The following is a 21,236-nucleotide window of genomic DNA, read 5'->3' as shown; positions in this document are numbered from 1 at the left end:
TTAACCCTTTAACTGTCACTCACATTTTTGAACACAGACGTGAAAGTGCACCATCCAAACTAAAATTGTTATAATTCATGAACGAAAACATTTTGTAACATGATATTGATGTACCATTTTCATGGTAATGCAATGTTTGATTTTAAAATGGGTATCAAAGGATGAATTTTGAGATTTAAAGTTTTCAATTGATATATAATTTCTGATGATTTCTAAAATGTGATCGAGAAAAAGGCAATGAAGAAGACTTTTTATGACAAAGGTCAGAACTCCTGATATGATGTCGATTTTTTAGGTGCACTCGTCATAAATTAATCTATTACTTTTCCTACATAATTTTTTTTACAAAATAATTTTTTTTTTAGAAAAATATCTATTTAGGAGTCTTAGACCTTTCCAACGATATATAGTTTGTCATGATTAGATTAGGATTTAATCGTAATATAGTGAAGTAAACTTATGCGTCCCACAGAGGGGACGGGTGACAGTTAAAAATCTTACTGTTCAAAAACTTTTGACTGGTAGTGTAAGCTGATTATTCTTATAGATTGAAACAAATGTGCTTCAGCCAGAAAAAACTGTATGAAAAGTGCTCCGAGTCGCTGCAGAAAACAAAAAAATTGAACAACAAAACTGGAAACGTTGCTGGAGACGGGCTTATTTAAAATGAAAACTGATTCTCTGCCAGCAGGAGGCGCTTTTAGAGTGGTAGAACAAGCGGTTTCTCCAGTAACGACTGTTATAAAAGCAGCTCCGCTCATGAATGCTACTTTATCAGATCAAATGAAAATGCCATCTAAACTTTTCTGAAGACAGTCGGTTCCCTTCAGAGATACATTCATATAAAACACCCGTGCCGTGTTATGATTTTGAAACATGCAGTGCTCATGTTTATTCAACAAAGTCAAATGGCACAAATAAATCAATGTATGGGAAACTGGTAATGTACATCGAAATATCGGAAACGTGTTTAAAAATCATATCACCGTTATTGAAAAAAATTATATCGCGATACATATTGAATTATTGTCCAGCCCTATTTGAACGTCAAAGCAAATCTGACATATTGGCAAATGTCAACCAAACAAAAAAAAGAGAAAATACTCTGTTGAACCCAGTTGCTGTGGAGCTGGAGCAATCGTGAATGTGCACATTTTTAGAAAACTTTCTATTAAAAATATGACACTAACCTTTCAGAATTGTCATTAGTGGATCTTGGAAAGGTATTAGTCCACAAACAGCCGAGTGACATTTACACAGGAATTTGGCTTGGCTAATTAGCAACTAAATGCGCTTAATTAAAACCATCCAGAGCGCAGATGCCAAGTGTCAGTCACAGATGGGGTTTCCATGACAACGCATTAAATACTTCTGTCACGATTTCAGCATCCAGGTACCTCTGCACTAGGGTTGGGTATCGATTCCGATTCTACTTATCGATTCTGATTCTTATCGATTCCTAGTTTCGATTCTAATAAGATTAAAAAAAAATCCAATATAGAAAAAAATTAAGTCAAACATTTAGACATTTATTGTGTCTTTTTACAAAGCATTCTGTTGCAGCTGAATAACACGAGCAAAAATCAGCAGCCTACAGAACACTGCAAGAGGAATTTTGCCTATGCTTTAAAAAAAAAATACCACAGCAAAAACAACTAGATTAATATACATTTCAAATATTAAAGTGTTAAAGACAAGTAAACAGTCAGTAATAAGATAGGAACAAACAAATCAATTAGCAATATCCTAAATAAATACAACTGAACAAAATTTCATGTACAGAAACTGTAATTAAAAGTTTCAAAACGCTGCATAGTTTACTTTTCATAACTAAAATATAGATTCATCAATTAAAGTTATTAAATATATTCAGTCAAGATCAGTGAATGATTTTCTTTTGTTCTCTGATTAACATTAATGACAGGCAGTGCGTTTATTAGGCTGCTGTCTCTTTAACACAGAACGCACGCAGATCTAAAAATACTGTATGTGTGTTCTCTTTCTCATCTGTTTACATTCACGTAAGACAAAAACGGCTGCGTTTATGATGACATACATACGTAGTTTTCTGCATATTGGTCGACAAATATGAAAGAAGTCAAGTTTCGGCCAGGAACAACCTTTTCTACAGTGGAAATACAAGGAACGGTTTGAGAACGGACACAAACCGGGAACCCGTACCGCGACCTCAGTTCTCGCCAAACAGGGCGCAAGTTCTTTCAGTTCCTGCAATTAAATCGTTTTTAATCACATTAAAATGCTAATGCAGGTATCGTTAAGCAGAATCGAAATGCACGCTTATCGAATACCAGGTTCTTGGAAATTTGGAACCGGTTCTAAAATGGAACATCTTTTGCAAGGAATTTCATTAGAGATGAACACCCTGGCAATCACCCACAACATTCTTGCATCATGGCAGAGTTTTGCATTGGCAGACGGCACTCTTAAACTTTGCACTTGTCTTCTCATCCAAAAACGTACAATATTTACGTCAAAAGATTAAATCAATCAAATTGGAAATTCTTAAGCAAACTCATATACTTAAAAACTGTGCAATGATATCACTCTAGAGTTGGATCATGAGTACAACGCCACTCAGCTGAGTGAATCTGATTCTGTGAGAAGAATACATCAGTATCCTTGCAGAGACGGGACCTCTTACCACGACTCGGGCGGTGATCCAGCAGGGTACGACAGTCCAGTGCCAACCCCCGGGTGGCAACAGGTTCAGGGACAGCCATGGACATAAGAATACCAGCTCCAACACTCACAAACAACTCTTAAAAGTCACCAAAATATCGTCCTTTGGTTATCTAAATAAAACCATGGATGAAAATAATCAGTATAAAAGCAGCCTGCTCTCTTGCAACTCACATAATCCTCTAATGTGCTCAAATACAAAGTGCAGACAGCAAATTAGCAAAGTGATCCAATGCTGAGTATTAGAACAATTATAATCTCTCTGAAAAACAAGAATTACTGATATAATATTATTAAATACTTCAAAATCTTGATTTTTAAAGCAAGCAAACAAAAAGTCTCCTGTAAAGCGCCTGGTTCTTGCCGTCTCTCAGGTTTGGAGGTCTCTCTTTTTAAAGTTAATCACCGGGTCTTTTGCAGGCTGTTCGGCTCATGGCATCCCTTCAGCTCTGGGCAAATTCCTGCGCCTTTCACTGACAGCGTCTCCTCGGTCCGACAAACTCCCACACTCTCTTTCTCTCTGGAATTTACTGAAACAATGACGGAGAAGGAATAGTGGAACTCATTGTGTCAGTGAGATGTTTATTAATGAGGGAGAGAGAGAGAGAGAGATGCAAACCGGCCAAATCCAAGGGCTGTTCTTACAAACAGGACTATATGTAGGCCCAAAAGGAATCTGTGCCCACAGAATCCATCAAAAGAAGAAAGAAAAAAAAACTTTACCAATTCCTGCAGAATGGATTCCCATGGATTCCCAAACTGTCATTTACAAATGCCTTCAGCTACAATTAACAGTGCAGCACTCAAAATCTGTACAGAAAAAAACTAAGTTTGCAGATTTCATTCAGGCCTGACGATAAGAAACACAACCTCAAAGATGCAATGTGACTGAAGTAGCAGCAGCTCTTTTCTTCTGTACTCTGACATAACATTCGAGTTAAACTGTTTATTGAAAAGAAAAGAAAAGAACGTAGGGTGGGTAACTGGTTCTATCCATCGGTTGTTGATTGGATGGAGGCAAATCTGAATGTGAGCTTGCAATCAATTGTAAGAAAGAACGGAGTTTAGGTGGAAAGGTTCACATAAAGGCACAATAGCCACATTTTGTGAAAAAAAAGTTAATTGTCTATTGTCAATAATGTAGCAATGACTAAAGCACAGCTCGTAACAAAGTCACTTTAAAATAGGGCTGCACGATATTGGAAAAAACTCGCATTGCGATATTTTATTTTTCTGCGATATATGTTGCGATATGAGAAAAAAAATCACCACATGACTTGAATAGTTTATTTGGGGGGGGGGGGGGGTTAAAAAACAGGTAAGTCTAACAGTATTCAGGTGAAAATACAAAATACAATGAATCCATTATAATCAGTGATGCTGTCTACACTGGATGCAATAGTTGCAGCTGGATATCTCACTGGATGCGGCGCAGCACACAAATCCCCGACAGTAAACTGATGCCGCGTTCTCTTTATGATGTACTGACACAAAGTTCAAATGATATGCAACGGTCGCTTTGCCCAGTGTAGACAGACTTTGGGGCCATTCACATGTCGCACCTAAAACGCGTGGGAAAACGCCCGCCGCGCCGCTTTCTCCTTCTTTCCAAAGCGCTCGGGAGCTTGCGCTTTTGTGACGTCTGCCATGAACCATGACCTGCGCTCTCCACGACAACGCGGAACTTTCAACAAAGGATAAATGGATTTCCAGCACTGAAAATCGCTGCAGTAGCTCTGCTACTTAATGTATTTAAATGGGTATCTCTGTACAGCTGTCGTGTTAGGTGTAGACACTGTGTCTGTGTGTGAGCAAAAAAAAAAAAAACAATCAGTATAAATATAACGATCAGTAGCCTATAATAAACATCGCACATCCTGCGATGTGACTATCACGGATGCGCACATCGCGATATCGATGCTGAAACGATATATCGTACAGCCCTACTTTCAAACCAAGCAGCTTTCTGTTGGTCAGTGCAACAAATTTGCGTGATTAACTTTAGGTAAATTATACAGCCTCAAGCAACTCTCCATTGCACAAACTCCTACTGAAATAACTGGACTCTGCCAGCAAAGTTTCACAGGGCAACAGTAAATGTGACTTCACCTTAAATCCAACATACACCAGAAAGTCTGCCATTTTACCAGAAGATTGATTAATAAGTGATTAATTCTAAATTATTAAATGCAAATTAGCATTATTATTAATTAATTATAAATTAAATGAAATAAAAAAAATTAAAGGTAAAAAAATTAAAAATAAAATTAAAAATCCATATGCATGGGTAAATTGTCCATTAAAGGGTTTTTTTTTATTTGGTGTAATCAAATGTGTTTATGCAGTTTAAGGTTCAAAAAACACATTATTTTCCACATACTGAAAACAGATTAGAAAATTGAAAATTGATGATTTTCCATTTCATGCCGACTTTAAAGATCTGCTAAAACTTTTCAGGAGCTTATGCACTAACTAACCATTTAAAGTTGCATCAGGGAAACTGGCCATAACTGCTTCCATCAGACACACTGACGTGGAAAATTAAACACAATCACATAACTTACTCTGCATGCCAACCAGCTAATTAAAAGTTTTTCGTAGAACTCGTTAATAAAGCTGCCATTTTTTACCTGCAAACTGTCTTAACAGCACAGCCAAAACTGGACCAGTATTCAAACCAAATTCCCTTTCATTTCAATTTACTACAGTAACCAGTTTCCAATGAGGTTATAGTAACCATAAATACTGTAGTTACTAGTTTACCATGGTAATCTTTGCAGGGATTCATTACACGTTATATACACTGCAGTAAGCGATTCAAAATGTTAAAGCATACATGCATTGGACCCTGAATGTTGTAGAATCATTGCAGCTCATACCTGTCATGATGACTTTTTACGCCAGATGTCGCTCTTGCTCTCAAGAGGTTACTACGGCGCACCGGTGTCCAGCGGTCCAAAGCAGAAATTCACCCTAAACCAGGAAGCTCTTTTCCGTTCACTCACAGTAGGAAAGCCGCAGGATGGTGTGGGGCCTACCGCTGGAGCACATAGGTGAGAAATAAAACCGATCCCGCTGCACTTGGACACTTTACATTTATAGGCACAACTAACAAAAATGTTTCAGTTTTTTGTGGGTTTTATGGTATCAGACAGGTTTGTGAAAAAATAATGTTTTCCTTTATCTTTCCAGTTGGTCGGGTTAACGTACTAAGAAAAACGCAAATGTAAACATTTTAGTAAATAAGCACGTTTAACAGTGTTTTTCCTTTTCATACAGTTAATAAACTAATTTAATAATATATAAATAATCTAAAGAACAATTACCGGTCTAGACAGGGTGTGTGTAATATTTAGTTTTTACTAAAACGATTGTCTGAGCATGCTTTTAACATATGAACAATATCATAACCCTACAGAGTGTAATTTCATGTTTTAATTTCCTCACCGCTTGTTTTCAGCTTCATAGTCTGGTAGAACATAAAGCTCTTCTCATGCTGTCAGCAAGCCAAAATAAACATGATAACTGACTCGCATTCACGCACTGCCTCTCCTGTGAATGACGCTCCTTCCGCTCACAGTGATTCAGACTCACACTTCCGCTGAGATCTGCGCTGTTACAGGAAAACTCCAGACATTCTTCTTCTTCTTTTTCTGTTTATTGGCGGTTGGCAGACTAGCTTATTAGTGCATTACCGCCACCATCTGAACTGGAGTGTGGAGCATCGATGCATGTATATGTGTCCTATATGAATATATATACTCCAGACATTAAGCGTCGGCATGTCAATTTAATAATAATAATAATAATAATGTGAATAATAGAGGAACACTTGAGATTAACGAATCATGCATTAAATGCCACCCAAGCAATTTTTTAATAATAATAATAATTATTATTATTTTTGATAGAGGAAAATTTATTAGATTAACCAGATTAATTCATCATGCATTGACGTGTCAGTTGCCAATAATAATGCAAATGAAAATTAATAGCTGAACACTTTCTTGTGAATTCATTATGTAGCCTATTGTTGTGCTATTTTTTTAAATTATTTTTAATGTGAATTAAAATGAACAGATGAGCATTTCCAGATGAATTCATCATGCACTGTGTCATTTGCTAGTTTTATCTTTCATTATTAATAACAATAATAATGTGAATTAAAATTAATAGCTGAACACTTCTATATGAATTCAACATAAGTGCCTGTTACTGTTTTTATTTATTTATTTATTTGTATTAATGCTAGGAGAAATGATGCTTTGTTTTAACTATCTTTAAATAATAGTTGTTGTTTGTCTCAGCCTTTTCTGAGAATGGCTCTTTAGGTTTCTGGAATCAATGGTAAAGTCTTCCATTAATCTTTAGATTTCACCAAAGCTACAAATTAAGACATATACTGATGAAGACAGATACTCTCTCAAGTGATGCCATGCAGGCAGTTGTGGGCAGTGATGCATTTGAAAGCACAGCTGATACAACCACATGATGGCAGCATGTTGTGTCTGGGCTGGGCAGTCACTTATAGAAAGTGTGTGAGTGATGCAGATACATTCACAGTCTATTTTCCTCAATAGATTTGATTCTAAATTCAATAAATATCATTTATATGTCGGTTTCAAATTTGTGATAATTGTCAATGCTTCAGTTAAACTGAAGTTAACCAAAATAAATATAATATTCAAATGATTAACCTAAACTGGATTTATGCTGCTGAGCATTCTAAATGAATTTGTTTACATTGGCCAGGAGCCTTATTCTTTTCAGATGTTTTTAGCAGAGCTAATACTTTCCTTCACCTTAAGCCACCCTCACCTAGTTTAACCTCTCTGCTACTTTATATTATCTTCTTTCTACTGTATATTTCCATCAATAGCATACCAGTCAACTGTGTCCAAGAATCATGAACTCAGTAGCATTAAGATGTATCATGCTATTCCACCATAATATAATGCTTGCCATGTTTTAGCAAAGAAGGTAAAAATCAGTGAAACACATCCCTGTCCTGTTTAGATATCATATTCTCAGTTTACACGCAATGGCAGACAAAGATGGAATTGATCCATTACTGTTTAATAATTCATCACTTATGATCCTTCTTTTAAAAAGCCAAAACTGCTTAAATGGATCCCACTTCTATAAATTAATTGATTATTAAAAAAAATTCAATCAATTACAAATCTATCAGCATAGACACGGTGCATTTTTAGCCTACATTTTGCATAATTCATTTGGCAAGTTTGCCAAGACTCTTGTGGCTTGACCTCCTTGTGTACAAGAAAAGTAACTGCTTTAACACACTTGGGCTTCGGCCATGGTCAGAAATAGCAGTTTGGAAGCCTTAGCTGCAGTGCCTGGCTGCATGTAGGGCTCAGGATAGATCTGCTGCTGTTTAAAGAGGACTGGAATGAATCATGTGTGTATTAACTGATTAGTGAGCTCTGGGAATCCCATTACAGCCAAGCTACCATTGCTAATGGCTAAGTCCCTCTAGAGCCCACCATAGACCACAGTCGATCCTCACTCAATAATGAAGCTCCCATGAAAAGCACTCATCTTTTTTTTCACCTTCATTTTCATTAATGTAATGCAGTATTTGTGTAGATAAAGACAGAGGCTTTTTAACTGTATTAACTATGACAGTAGATAGCCTACATGTTATCTCATCCATGGCAACCATATGGTCATATGGTCAATTGCTCAAGCTCATGCAGTTGCTCAATATGGTCATATTCCTCATGTGAAGCTTCATGAACCATCCACGCTAGCCACTGCCTGGCAATGCCTTTTATAGCAACTGCCAACAAACACCTAATATCATGGCAAGTTTAGTGCAGGCAAGTACGACTCACGTTGTACTCATGTACATATCAAATTATAATTGAGAATGTGCACTTATTTAAGACAGATTCAGAACTATGGTTATGGACAAACTTCTTCAAAAGAGTACAATGGTACTACCAAATTGTGGTGTTTTGGATATGCACCATGATGATAGTATCATGGTATTCTATGCATCTTGGTATATATGTCTAAATATGTATATCTATAGACACTGAAGTAAATTATAATTAAGAAAAGTATATAGAAGTACAATATAAATGGTATCATGGAATCAGCAGATGACAACACTACTGTATCATGGTACAACAACAGTACTTATTTGTCTGACTTTTAGTTTGCATTTTTTGGTATTTTCTGATTTTGTCTTGTGACATCCCAAGACTTATCCCTCATCAGGTCATTGTCTGAGGTCTTGTGAATAGTGCACAATTAGTCAATTCTATCTCAAGCACTTTATCCAGATTATAGCCCACATTACCTGATCCTACTGACCTGCCTAGCTCAGTTCAGCCAATCAGATACTTTCTTTTGGTATCATTTACTCCTCTGCCCAGCCTCTATATTTAATCTCTCTATTTGTTTTAAGTTGTATGTGCCATTACATTGATTTCAGTCCTGTCTGTACTTATTTTGTATTCTTTGCATATAAATCATTTGTAATTTACATAGTTTATCTCTTATAATAATAATAACAGCACATATTTCATGAGATAGCAATTGACAGAAATCTCCTATAAGTGTTGATAAGGTACTGAACTTTGACCCTGTAAGGTTCTTCTTATCCTCAGGTCTCTACTGTGCATCATGTGACGTCAGTGATGGATGCTTTGAGTAGCCAGGGCATGAGTGCTGAGTAAGTAATCCTATTTGCACAACTTGAGCTTCCGTCTCGCTTTCGGCGTGGCAATCTGTTGATCACTTCTCAACTCAATGAATCAGAAAAACATGTTCTTCTCTCGTGAAATGTATGTACCTTTTCATCACCAACTTGCCATATAGACTGTGTAGGTATTTTGCACATGTCTGTCTTTTCCTGCATTTTGAGAAGAATGTTGTGCATAACAACAATATATAGGATGAAGAGAATCAAAGGAACGGCTCTTTGATGGAGCTGAACAAGTGGATTTCTCAAAGAGCAGCAAAATGTACAAAGAGGCATTGGGAAGTTTATTATCTAACAGGTAAGCAAAATTATTTTTATTTCCATTATGTTACATGATGATGTATAATTAATGTATTAACATCTTTTGTATATGTATGTATTTTACAGATTTTTCCCTATGTAGGTAAAAATTAATATTTGAAACAATTACTGTATTCAGAATTTTTATACCAGCATTTTGCTTTTGTTTATCCAAATCTATTATCTAGTTTTAGTTAGCAAAATATTTACACTGTATTGTACTTTGCAGTAATGATTGCATGAAAGATCTCTTGCATTGCAAGCTTCTGTTTACAGCCTAAATCTGCAAACTGATCTATGCTTTCTGAGGAAAAGCTGGTTTAATTTGGGATCACAGGAGTGGGATGGGTTGTGTATGTTGATATGGAGCCACACAGAAAGGGATTGTTTATAGCAGATAACAGTATTATGTAGCTCAGTGCTAAATCTGGCAGCCTCTTTTAGAGCGCCTGGTGACATCACAGGTCCAGTTTAACAGTCTGATGGTGTCAACAATGCGATAAAATGTTGTAACTTATTTAACTAATACAGTAAGCAACAAAAATGTAAATGTAAAAGTTTTTACTTTTAATTTCAGAAGCAGGAGCGGTGTGCTTTTGGCTTCAGAGAAAATAAATATGATGTGATGTAATTCCCGTTTTTCTCTTTTCAGACGTGGATGACCCCTAATGGGCCACCTAAACTCTGAAGGGAGATTCAGCGAGTCCCTATCTCATAGGTAATGGTGGCAAGATAAACCTGTAGTTGCCATGGTAACATTCAGCGACACATCTGACATGCACAAGATGCTGCCACCATCTTGTATACCCACTCCACTGTCGCCAGGCATGCGGCGCAAACAACTGCTGTGGCAGAATGCTGTGAAACACATCATCAGCCAACGGGGGCTGAGACAGCAGTTTGGCGTCGAGCCAGCCCGGAAAATTCATGTCACTGATGCCTATATTGAGGAAATCAACCAACAAATACGCAGCAAAGCATCACGGGGTATAACTAAACGGCGTTCCTCAGTTGCCAGAGTTCATCCATCCTTTTTCGGGGAACGTAGCAGTTCATCCAGTACTCAGACTAGAACATCTGCGGACTATGTCTGTGATGCTGACTTTTTTGTGCACTGGGGCCACATCATCCATGGGGTGTATATGCCAACATTGAGACACATCTTCAAATCCAAAGACCTTGAGAAACTCTACCAGCGCCATTCCTCACACACTAGAAGAACCTCATTAGTTGTCACAAACATTATTGATGCAGCTGCCAAACTGCACCTGCTTTTGCTCTACCTGGCACTGGTGCCTGACAGTTCAGACATACTGCTAGGCTGGTTTACGGGGTTCTTCATGGCTTGTGCAATTGGCCTGTGTGTTTTGGTACTCACATGTAAACGCTCACATTCCCCAAGATGGTTGCATTATGCTGGTATGGCTAGCTGGTTGTCACAGACTGCTCAGGTATTGGGTGGGCTGGCATACGGGTTGGAAAGAGACCAATCCTGGTATGTACTTTTCACCCTGTTTGCTACATACACTCTATTGCCACTGCCACTGCTCTGGGCTATCGGAGCTGGCACACTCACTTCCATACTGCACCTCACTGCAGAGACAATACGTCATGTCAGCGAAGTGGGACTGCTAAGAAAGGTATAGATGGATTGGGTGTATGGATGATAGATATATGGATAGACCACACATATTGTATGGTGATGGATGTATGAGTTCCCTATAGCTTACCAAACAAATAATCTGTCAAACTAGTTCTCCCAGTTACATCCATTTCCTTTCCCTTTCCTTCGTAAGAGATTGGTTTTCAATGGCCCTCTTGGTTTGTCTTTAGATTCTCGCCAAGGCTTTACTATACACAAGCATGAATGTGGCAGGTCTGTTCATCCATTACCTGACCGACCAGTCCCAGAGACAAGCCTTTCTTGAGACACGCCGCTGCATCGAAGGCCGCATGAAACTAGAAACGGAAAACCAGAGACAGGCAAGAGAACTTTAATTCTCTATGTCGTGCTGAGACGCCAGTATCCTTTGTCCAGTACTGTTAACAAATTTGTTTTAATATGAACAATTTGAAGAACACATCTTATATACGTATGTAAAAGTTGGATCAGTGAAAATATTTGAGGTAAGCTTTTGTTCCCTCTTCAGGAGCGTTTGGTGCTGTCAATCCTGCCCCGCTTTGTGGCCTTGGAGATGATTACTGATATGACTTCTATGGATGATGAGCTTGATCCACAGCAATTTCACAAAATATATATTCATCAGTACAAAGATGTCAGGTATCACATAGCTTCTAACAAGGCATGTTTCAGTGATAGTTATACAGCAAAGATGAATAGACTCTGACCATTCCATTAGATCCTAATGAAATATTATTTTCTAGGTGAGATCATTTGGTTTTCAAAAGCAGCAACAATTTTGATACTTATGGAAAGATGCAATTCACGACTGATTGATTGTAGATCAGAAAAACTGTTTATAAAAATAGTAAGACATTACACTGAATATTGTGAGCAGTTTCGCTTGTATAATGAAAAATATTTCTCATTTCTCACTGTTATTTCTCAATCTTCATCATTATTTCACTAATTATCTTTCCTTCCCAGTATCCTCTTTGCTGATATTAAGGGCTTCACACTGTTATCCATGAACATGTCTGCTCAGGAGTTAGTGTGTTTACTCAATGAGCTCTTTGGACGTTTTGACCGGCTAGTCGAGGTATGCTTTCAATTTATATGATTTTCTGAAGTTGGGATTTTAGAGCATCCAAAAGAGCTTTATAATTTAAAAACACCAGTATTATACACCAAAGTACATTTTCAAAGTCACCTAAGACTTGTTCAGCTGATGATTCCATTGTTTGTCTTTTTAGGAATATGACTGCTTGAGAATAAAAATATTAGGGGACTGTTACTACTGTGTATCAGGGGTACCAGAGCCTCAGCAAGCACATGCCCGCTGCTGTGTGGAGATGGGACTAGCTATGATCAGCACCACACGGTACAACGCAGTGCCATTCCCCGTATAACCAAATGAGTTCACTGTGTTTCTGTAGAGTTTCAAATAGTGTGTGCTTTAGAAGATAGAAGTGCATGTCATGAACAACTGCAGTACTGGATAAAGTAAACATAATTTTACTAATTCTTTACTAACTCTGGAATATGGAATTAGTGGGTCCACATATATTTGTGACCTAATCTAATATTAGTTTACTATACTTCTGAGCTTATTTGTACAGTAAGTCATCAAGGATCTCTATCTGTATATTCTTAGATCTGTAAGGAAACAACTGAACTTTGACATGGATATGCGAATTGGGATCCACTCTGGCTCTGTTCTTTGTGGGGTTCTGGGTCTACAAAAATGGCAGTTTGATGTGTGGTCCTGGGATGTAGGCATTGCCAACATGCTTGAAGCAGGGGGGATACCTGGGTGAGTGACCAAAACTTCATGAAGGAGATTTACTAGGAGTAAACATCATATAAACACATCCCAATGTTACATTGCCTCAATCTTTGCTCTAAGGCTTTAAACAAACTAGTTACCAATGCTTCAACAGTTTGATTAGGCTTTTACAAAGAACTGCAATTGTGTGTAACACTCTCTTTTGACTGTCTACGATGTCAACAGACGCATCCACATTTCACGTGCTACTTTGGACTGCCTGAATGGAAGCTACCAAACGGAGGACGGGCGTGGATATGAACGCAATGAGTTCCTACGAAAACACAAGATTGACACTTTCCTTATCTGCCACAAGGAGGAGGATCTAGATGAAATTGAAGCAGATCGTTTTAAAACTCGGCAAAACCACCGCCCCTGGAACAAAGAGGTTCTATTTAGCAACATCACTGATTTAATATCTGTGTATTGCTCTCTGTCAATATAAGAAAGAAAAACATTGACAATGATTTCCAATTTTTGTATAATGGGTCTACTTCTCTGGTGAACTTTAAACTTACAGATCTTGGCCTCCTTCTCCCATGGCTCTTACACACAACTTCCTACATCCTCAGTGTGTAGATCTACATCCAAAGAGATCAACAAACGTTTAGAGCATGCTATTGATCTCCGCAGCAGTGAGCGTATGCGTCAGGAGCACATCACTTCAGCCACATTGGTGTTTAAGGATACACACATCGAGGAGAAGGTATAAGGGGCAGGATGTGACATGTCTGTAACATGGAGACAGTTGATTGGCTGTTAAGGATAAAAGTCAACACAAAAGCTAACAAAAGGGGTATATACAATTGGTCATACTTGGCATTTTTACTTTACGGATCAGTGTTGTAGTTGAGACCAACTCATTCAGGTTTGAGTCAAGTCAGAGACTAAGAGAGTGTAGAAGTCAAGACTGAGTTCACATGCTCACAAGATCAAGATTCAAGACCATAAAAATATGGTCTTGGACTTGAGACTGAGTCTTGTCATGGACACAGGAGCATGTGGACTTGATCCTCTACTGGTCTCTGTCTTAACTCAGACTTGAATGAGCTATAGTCTCGACTACAACACTGCTTCAGATAAGCTATCAGATCATATAAATCATTTAGCAATTTCCAATTGATCAAAACTTATGTAGTTACTGAAATGTGTACATACCCTAAGATTTGTTTTCTTTCTAAATCCAAGGGTGTCTTCTGAAACAAAAAACTGACTGTTTATATTTTGCTTCATGGTTCAGTTCTCACAGGTAAGGGATGAGATGTTTAAGACCAATCTAGTATGCTCCTTCATCATGTTTCTTCTTCTCATGGCTGTCCAAGCCCTCATTCCTGTTGCCAGGTAAAGAGTCAAGTCAATCGATGTTCAGCACCTGAATAAGAATGTATTTCTGTCACAATTACAAACCATTGAGCTTAGATATGTTAAACTTCCCCTATATTCCCTTCTTTGTTCATTGTTTTACCTACAGGTTGTATTACTGGACAGCATTGCAGTTCTGTCTGTTCTTGCTGGGATATCTGTTATTGCTTATAATGGTCCTGGCCGAAGAGTTCAAGCATTCTCCCGGTGTCCTTCAGCAGTTCTGCTGCTGGATCCATGAAAACAACAGTATGCGGAACCTTCTCACTGTCACAGCCATAGCCATCAACTTTGGCATGGCTCTGTTTGACATGGTGAGCCTTGCATGAATAGTTTTTTTTTGTGCAACTTGGAATGCTGAGGCCATAAATGTTTAAGTTTTTGATCTTCTGATTTAAACGTCATCAATTTGTCTCTAGAGTATGCATGCCCAAACATAATATATGTAGTTATTTTGGGTGGTGTGGCATAGTGGATAAAGTTCAAGGCTGGTAACTGTAAGGTTGCTGATTCAAGTACCATTGGGCATTTTAGTTCTTCGTCTTGTGATTATCCAGATATGGTGTAACTCTACTGACACAAGAGAAATAAGCACCGGTGACACAGAGGAATATCAGACCAGCCAGAAGCCACTTACTGCCTGCACATATCCAGAGGTGTGACTTCTGCATAAACAGCTCTGTTGTGAAGACTACACCTACCTGTTGTTAAATTTCATGCCTATTATATTTATGCATACAGTTCTTTGTTCTAAGTGGGGTGGTTTCTATGGTGACCTGTGCTGTGTTCCTGAGGCTGAGCTCTCTCTTAAAGTTGGCTATTCTGTTGTTGGTGGTGGTCATCTATACTTACTTCATTGAAATGTCCTTCCACATGCTGTATGTAAATCAACCAGAGCAGGAACAGTCAAGCAGGTGAGTGTCTATGCTAGATCTCTAACATATTCTATTTAGAAATGCCTTTAAAATATTTTCATGTGGTTAAAATGTATTTGCATTTTATACTCACATGGTCTCACTACCTCAGAAGAAAGGGAGTCTCAATTCTGTTGATGGCGATGTTTGTCATAGCGGTTTTCTACAATGGTCGACGGGTATGAGTATTCAGTTTTGACAATACATTGCCCTGAAGCATTGTATTCTCTATAGCATGTATCCATTTATCTGTCAGGGAATGGAAAAATGTAGGAAAAATGGAATACACATCCTTATTCTCTGGATCTTGCTTATTCCCTGATTCAGTGGGAAGCAACAACACGGCTAGACTTCCTGTGGCGTTTGCAAGCTCAGCAGGAAGTGCAGGAGATGCGAGATTTGAGGGAACACAATGAGAGTCTGCTGCATAACATCCTGCCTGCACACGTTGCTCGTCACTTCCTAGAGAGGAACAGACATGATCAGGTACATCAGAGTCATATGTAAGCCATCAGTGATGATGTTAATTATGACTGAAAATGTGAGTGGTGCTTGCCTTTGCAAAAATTGCTCCCTTGGTGTTAAGATGGTCTTATCAACCACCAGGTGAAAACAGAAAGTCTGATAGCTTAGATGAGAAATACCACAGCTCAACACAGTTTAAGGTATTATTAATGTCCATAGCAATTTAAGGTATCATTTAGATCCCTAAACCTTTAAGCTATGGTAATAATGATGCACCACTAATAAACTAAATAGACCAAATAAAGGCCCAAATGTCATGTTATCTTTGTCCAGGAGCTGTATTCTCAGTCCTATGATGAGGTGGGGGTAATGTTTGCCTCAATCGCTGGCTTTAATGAATACTACGAGCAGAAGGAGATCAGTCACGAGGGAGTTGAGTGTCTCAGACTGCTCAATGAGATCATTGCTGACTTTGATGAGGTAGGACTTTGATGAAAGGTTATACTTTTTTTACTGTTGTTTTTATCTCTCAGTCTGTCTTACAAAGCCATCATTGTTTTTGGTTCTCTCTGGAAAAGCTGTTGGAGGAGTCATATTTTTTGGACATTGAGAAAATCAAAACCATTGGGAGCTGCTACATGGCAGCGTCTGGTCTATCACCTGATAAACAGGTAAACCATGTTAAAAAAACAGCCTACTTCATTGATTATATACATTTGGAATTTCCCATCAACTGTCTATGCACCATAATTGTTCTGTGTTTTATCCTGACAGTCTCATGTTGTAAATGACTGGCATCATCTCAGTGAGTTGGTTCTGTTCGCTCTGGCTATGAAAGAGACCCTGAAAGAGATCAACAAAAAACATTCCTCAAACAATTTCCAGCTCCGCGTTGGTAATGGGTCAATGAATAGACCTCAGTCAGAGTATATGCCATATTTAATTTGGATGTGAATGAGGCTGTAAATAGAAATAGAAGAAAATATTTTGTACTGTTGTTGTGTACCTTGGTGTCCGTCACAATACATTTCCACAAAATATGGGTTGTACGGCAGATTGAACAGACTGTACTTATGTTTCTCACAACCTTACTTTGTTTCATGTCATTTTCAGCAAAGTTCTGCTGTAACTTACAGTTACGATTTTCAGCAAATACCAACTTCAATTTCAGTCTATTCCTATAGCATCGAATGCCTTCGAAAGACTTGCCGTTTTTGGATCTTGACAGACTCTGGTCATTAGACACTTTCATTGTAAAATATTTAATTTTTTACATCTCCTTAAATATGTCAGGCACTCTGATTATGAAGCCTATACAGTTACCTGTAATTTATGCCAATAACAATGAGTATATATGAGTAACTTCAATGTACCCCCTAGGAATTGCCCATGGTCCTGTTGTTGCTGGGGTCATCGGTGCCACCAAACCCCAGTATGATATCTGGGGCATGACAGTGAATTTGGCAAGTCGAATGGACAGCACTGGAGTCAGTGGAAGGATTCAGGTCCCTGAGGCCACACGTAATATTCTAGCGGACTGGGGCTTTGTGCTAGAGTTGCGTGGTGAGATATACATAAAGGGTGTCAGTGAGAGAAAGGGACATGTCCGAACGTACTTCATCAGCACCAAAAGGCGTCAGCTGTCAAGAAACAGGATTACAGACAGAGGAAAGAACGGACGGAGTGGGAGGACAACGCTTGCTGCTGTGGTCTTTGGCCTTGTACAGGCCATTCACAGAGAGAAACAGAGAGATACCAATGGAGGTTTAACTCTGCCAAACAAAAACTTTAACAACTTAAAATTATGATATGAAACATCAAACCTATATTTACCATAATTTGAGGGACATCCAGTTGAAACACTGCCTTCATCTTTAAAAGGATACCTCAAATATCATATAAAATCCTTATATGGATTTGTCTATACAACAAAGCTGAATAATGACTATTTTTGTACCTATTTCATAAATACTGCATATTTTCATAAATTTCACTTGGGCCACACATTTAGTAAGGTTCTTGATACGCTACATTTGACTTTGCTACAGCCAATGAAAACATGTTCAGATAATCACATGAAAAATGCAGTTTACAGAATTGTTCCTCATACATGCCTGACAGCATACAAAAAATACCTCATATGTACCATAGTTACAAAGTGTGCACAAACTGTTACTTCTTTATGAGTTCTATGATCTCAAAAGATTATTTTGTATCTCACAGGATTATTAAAGAAGATTCTGAAAATGTTATATATTTTTGAACATCTATAATACTTGTTTTAAGGTTAAAATATAGTTTTTTATATAGTATAATATTCTATCTTTTTTCTTCATATAAATTCTAATGCCAATTAAAGTGTAAAAATACACGTGTAACAGCCATTTTACATACATTAAACCACCTTTATCTACCAAAATATACTTTAATATAATTAATGTTTAATGATCAAAGTATTGTATTGAAAACATAAAATGTCACATACATTAACTGATTTTGTAGCCTTTGTTTAATATTCCACTGTGATGTATCATGATAACACCATGGCATGCTTTCTTTTAGTACTATGCATCCAATTACATGCATATGTTTATTGACAAAATTTGCATATATATAAATGTATGAATGAAAATAAATTAATGTATCTGCCTTTTGTCTGTTCTTTTCTTTATGCTAGAAATCCAGTTGCGTTTTCAACAGAGTTCTTATTACATAAGTTGAGTCAAGTAACCCATCCCTTTCAAAAACGCTTTACCATGGTAAGCACAGTTCCCGCCAAAAATACTACAGTAACATCTGGTTTTTAAAAGAAAACATAAAAACTTCAAATAAGACAGAAATGTTTTTTTTACCTTGTTTGAAGCACATAGCGTGTATGGTCACTATGGTATTTTTGTAATGGACATAAACATACCGCCTCTGTTTCTTACCAATGTGGGCGTACAAGTGTTGTGTTGTTTAAAACAAGGCTATAAAATTACAGTAACGTAGCTCTGAGTTCGATTAACTCATAGACATATAAATACCTAGACGCCTCATTGGCCGCTGGATCGTACGTCAACGTCGCCGCCATCTTGGTGCGGGCATCTTTTCCATCATTCTCATAAGTGGACTCGAGAAAATGCCTCAGTCGTGTGCTGCTTGGGGCTGTACAAACCGCCGCACAATTGAAAATAGGTCTCGGGGAATTACTTTTCACAGGTAAGACTGAAAAGTTGTTGACTGACACTGATCTGGTTGTATTTGGTCATTAAAACATTGTTGACACAACTTGACAGTAATTGACCGTCGGAGTCAGACTATTAATAGCTAGCGACATCGCTATTTAGCTGCTAGTCTAGGAAACCAGAAATGTTACATTCTTTCTTATATAGTTTTAGCGTATGGTAAATTATATATCATAAACTAAATTGCCCGTAATCGAGATATTCATTTACCCATCCCTTTCAAAAACGCTTTACCATGGTAAGCACAGTTCCCGCCAAAAATACTACAGTAACATCTGGTTTTTAAAAGAAAACATAAAAACTTCAAATAAGACAGAAATGTTTTTTTTACCTTGTTTGAAGCACATAGCGTGTATGGTCACTATGGTATTTTTGTAATGGACATAAACATACCGCCTCTGTTTCTTACCAATGTGGGCGTACAAGTGTTGTGTTGTTTAAAACAAGGCTATAAAATTACAGTAACGTTATATTTCTATGGATTAACTAACCACTCTAGAGGAACGGAGACTCTTGACTCGATTGGTTTGGGCTGGTATTCTGCGCGGGTGCTTCAGTGCTTCTGCACGCGGGTTGAGCGCTGTTACTCACTGTAGTTTTTGGCCTTTCTGACCACAATTAGATTGCAAACATCTGCTTTTCACAATTATAAACGGAGAAATGGCTGATTCACAGGATGACAAACTCTACAAAGCCGAGTATGCGAAAAGTGGACGCGCCTCTTGCAAGAAATGCAAGGAAAACATAGCAAAAGACTCGTTGAGAATGGCCATTATGGTGCAGGTGAGGAATTGTGTGCAACTTTCAGGCAATAATACTGATAGAATATCATCTGGGGTTTTGTAAATGCATTTGGTTTTGCATTTATGTTCTTGAATGCTAAGGTGTAATCGATGCGGTACACGACACGTATGTATGAGTGTGTCTCAGGCCCAGGAGGAGTTTAAATGGTTCACAGTCAAGGAAAGAAAGAAATCAGCAGTGAATTCCTATGGCCATCAGTTTATATAGGGGTTTAGTGATGTTTTGGGCAACATTAGCAAGAAACAAATGTAAAAAAGAATGTTGTTTTTGATGCTTTTGATTTTGTGGGAGCAATAAACACAAAGCTGTGTTGTAGCAATGCATTGCTAGTACAGTGAAGCCCAGGAGAAACGTGTTTTAAATGGCCATGTCATGTCTGTTTTTCATTTCAAGTCTATGCATTCATGACTTATTAAACTCATTGTTTACATTTGTTTGTGATAGACTGCTGTAACACCATAGACATGAAAGAGCACTGTAAAAATACCCAATATGTGTTTAGACGTGATCTGTTATACTGTAAATTCTCAGCTGTTCTCAGGACCGGAAATGACCAGTTTGCTGACTGCTGTGACTTATCTTATGTTTTTATGTGCTTTCAGTTTACAGGCATTTCATTCATTGTTGCATAACATGGTTGCTGTATCTACTTGGTTAATGGTCCAACACCTGTCTGTGTTCCACAGTCTCCCATGTTTGATGGCAAAGTGCCCCACTGGCACCATTTTTCCTGCTTTTGGCTCCGGGCTGCAGTACAGTTGCCCTCTGACATATCTGGATTTACTGACCTCCGCTGGGATGACCAGGAAAAAGTGAAGAAAGCCATTGAGAGCGGAGGTGCTACAGGAGGTAATTTGTTAACATTCCTTTTGACCAAACACTGATTTTGCTTTGTTGAGTTTGCCAAATGGGCTGCGAAGCGTTAGGCTTAAGTCACTACGTCTTGAATTAATTCATTAAAGGGGTCATATGATGCTTTTTTTAAAGATCATTATTTGGTGTAACAGAATATGTTGACATGCTTTAATGTTCAAAAAACACATTCTTTTTCAAATACTGTACATTATTGTAGGTCCTCTATGCCCCGCCTCTCTCAAACGCTTCGTTTTCTACAAAGTCCCTCCTTCCGACAAGCGCAGTCTGCTCTGATTGGCCAGCTGACCCAGTGCATTGTGATTGGCCGAACACCGCAAGCACTCGTCGGAAATGTAACGCCCCTTACCATAATCGTGAGCTTCATCTTTCAAAATAAATGTAAAGACAGAGCCCGAAAGGGGAACAGAGTCGC

At 38.0% G+C, this 21,236-nt stretch overlaps 3 protein-coding genes across 8 annotated transcripts in view; 2 read left to right on the top strand and 1 right to left on the bottom strand.

Annotated features, from left to right (window-relative positions):
* Nucleotides 1-5,652, bottom strand: part of efr3bb (EFR3 homolog Bb (S. cerevisiae)) — a 46,027-nt gene extending 40,375 nt beyond the window's left edge. For 2 of the 3 annotated variants that reach the window (XM_016230877.1, XM_016230876.1), the window contains exons 1-2: nt 3,107-3,168; nt 2,663-2,813 (exon numbers count right to left, since the gene is read on the bottom strand). In XM_016230877.1, coding sequence (XP_016086363.1) covers nt 2,663-2,747 — 85 coding nt within the window. In that variant the 5' untranslated portion in view covers nt 2,748-2,813; nt 3,107-3,168. Of the gene's footprint in view, nt 1-2,662; nt 2,814-3,106; nt 3,169-5,579 lie in introns of those variants that run through there. The other variant, XM_016230878.1, reaches the window with a different exon arrangement.
* Nucleotides 5,653-9,449: 3,797 nt separating this feature from the next.
* LOC107549698 (adenylate cyclase type 8-like) lies at nt 9,450-18,233 on the top strand. 4 transcript variants are annotated; one of them, XM_016230872.1, is made up of 20 exons: nt 9,450-9,512; nt 9,596-9,728; nt 10,383-11,370; nt 11,564-11,713; nt 11,881-12,011; nt 12,339-12,450; nt 12,605-12,732; nt 13,006-13,164; nt 13,363-13,564; nt 13,697-13,882; nt 14,417-14,517; nt 14,648-14,852; nt 15,096-15,194; nt 15,280-15,452; nt 15,565-15,631; nt 15,780-15,938; nt 16,251-16,397; nt 16,496-16,588; nt 16,692-16,812; nt 17,298-18,233. In XM_016230872.1, exons 3-20 carry the CDS (start codon nt 10,480-10,482, stop codon nt 17,723-17,725), a joined length of 3,552 nt encoding a protein of 1,183 aa, XP_016086358.1. In that variant the 5' UTR covers nt 9,450-9,512; nt 9,596-9,728; nt 10,383-10,479; the 3' UTR covers nt 17,726-18,233. The 4 variants fall into 4 exon arrangements, with proteins under 4 accessions (XP_016086358.1, XP_016086361.1, XP_016086360.1 ...); XM_016230873.1 differs by having other exon boundaries at nt 9,484-9,512; nt 9,623-9,728; XM_016230875.1 differs by having other exon boundaries at nt 9,475-9,728; nt 15,352-15,452.
* Nucleotides 18,234-19,654: 1,421 nt separating this feature from the next.
* The window catches only part of LOC107549667 (poly [ADP-ribose] polymerase 1-like), a 3,934-nt gene continuing 2,352 nt past the window's right edge, over nt 19,655-21,236 (top strand). The window contains exons 1-2 of the mRNA XM_016230842.1: nt 19,655-19,927; nt 20,635-20,797. Of these exons, the coding sequence (XP_016086328.1) occupies nt 19,805-19,927; nt 20,635-20,797 (286 nt within the window). The 5' untranslated portion in view covers nt 19,655-19,804. The remainder of the gene's footprint in view (nt 19,928-20,634; nt 20,798-21,236) is intronic.

The sequence above is a fragment of the Sinocyclocheilus grahami genome, unplaced genomic scaffold (genome assembly GCF_001515645.1).
Source record: "Sinocyclocheilus grahami isolate Dianchi unplaced genomic scaffold, SAMN03320097.WGS_v1.1 scaffold378.1, whole genome shotgun sequence".
Lineage (NCBI taxonomy): Eukaryota > Metazoa > Chordata > Actinopteri > Cypriniformes > Cyprinidae > Sinocyclocheilus > Sinocyclocheilus grahami.
Note: the sequence above shows the minus strand (reverse complement) of the source record. Positions and strands in the feature narration are given on the sequence as shown.

Excerpts from the sequence above, each read along its gene's own strand:
- LOC107549698 (XM_016230872.1), top strand. The coding sequence starts at position 10,480 with ATGGTAACATTCAGCGACACATCTGACATGCACAAGATGCTGCCACCA. Across the intron at positions 15,939-16,250 it reads AGAGGAACAGACATGATCAG|GAGCTGTATTCTCAGTCCTA; the intron begins GTACATCAGAGT and ends ATCTTTGTCCAG. Across the intron at positions 16,813-17,297 it reads CAATTTCCAGCTCCGCGTTG|GAATTGCCCATGGTCCTGTT; the intron begins GTAATGGGTCAA and ends TGTACCCCCTAG.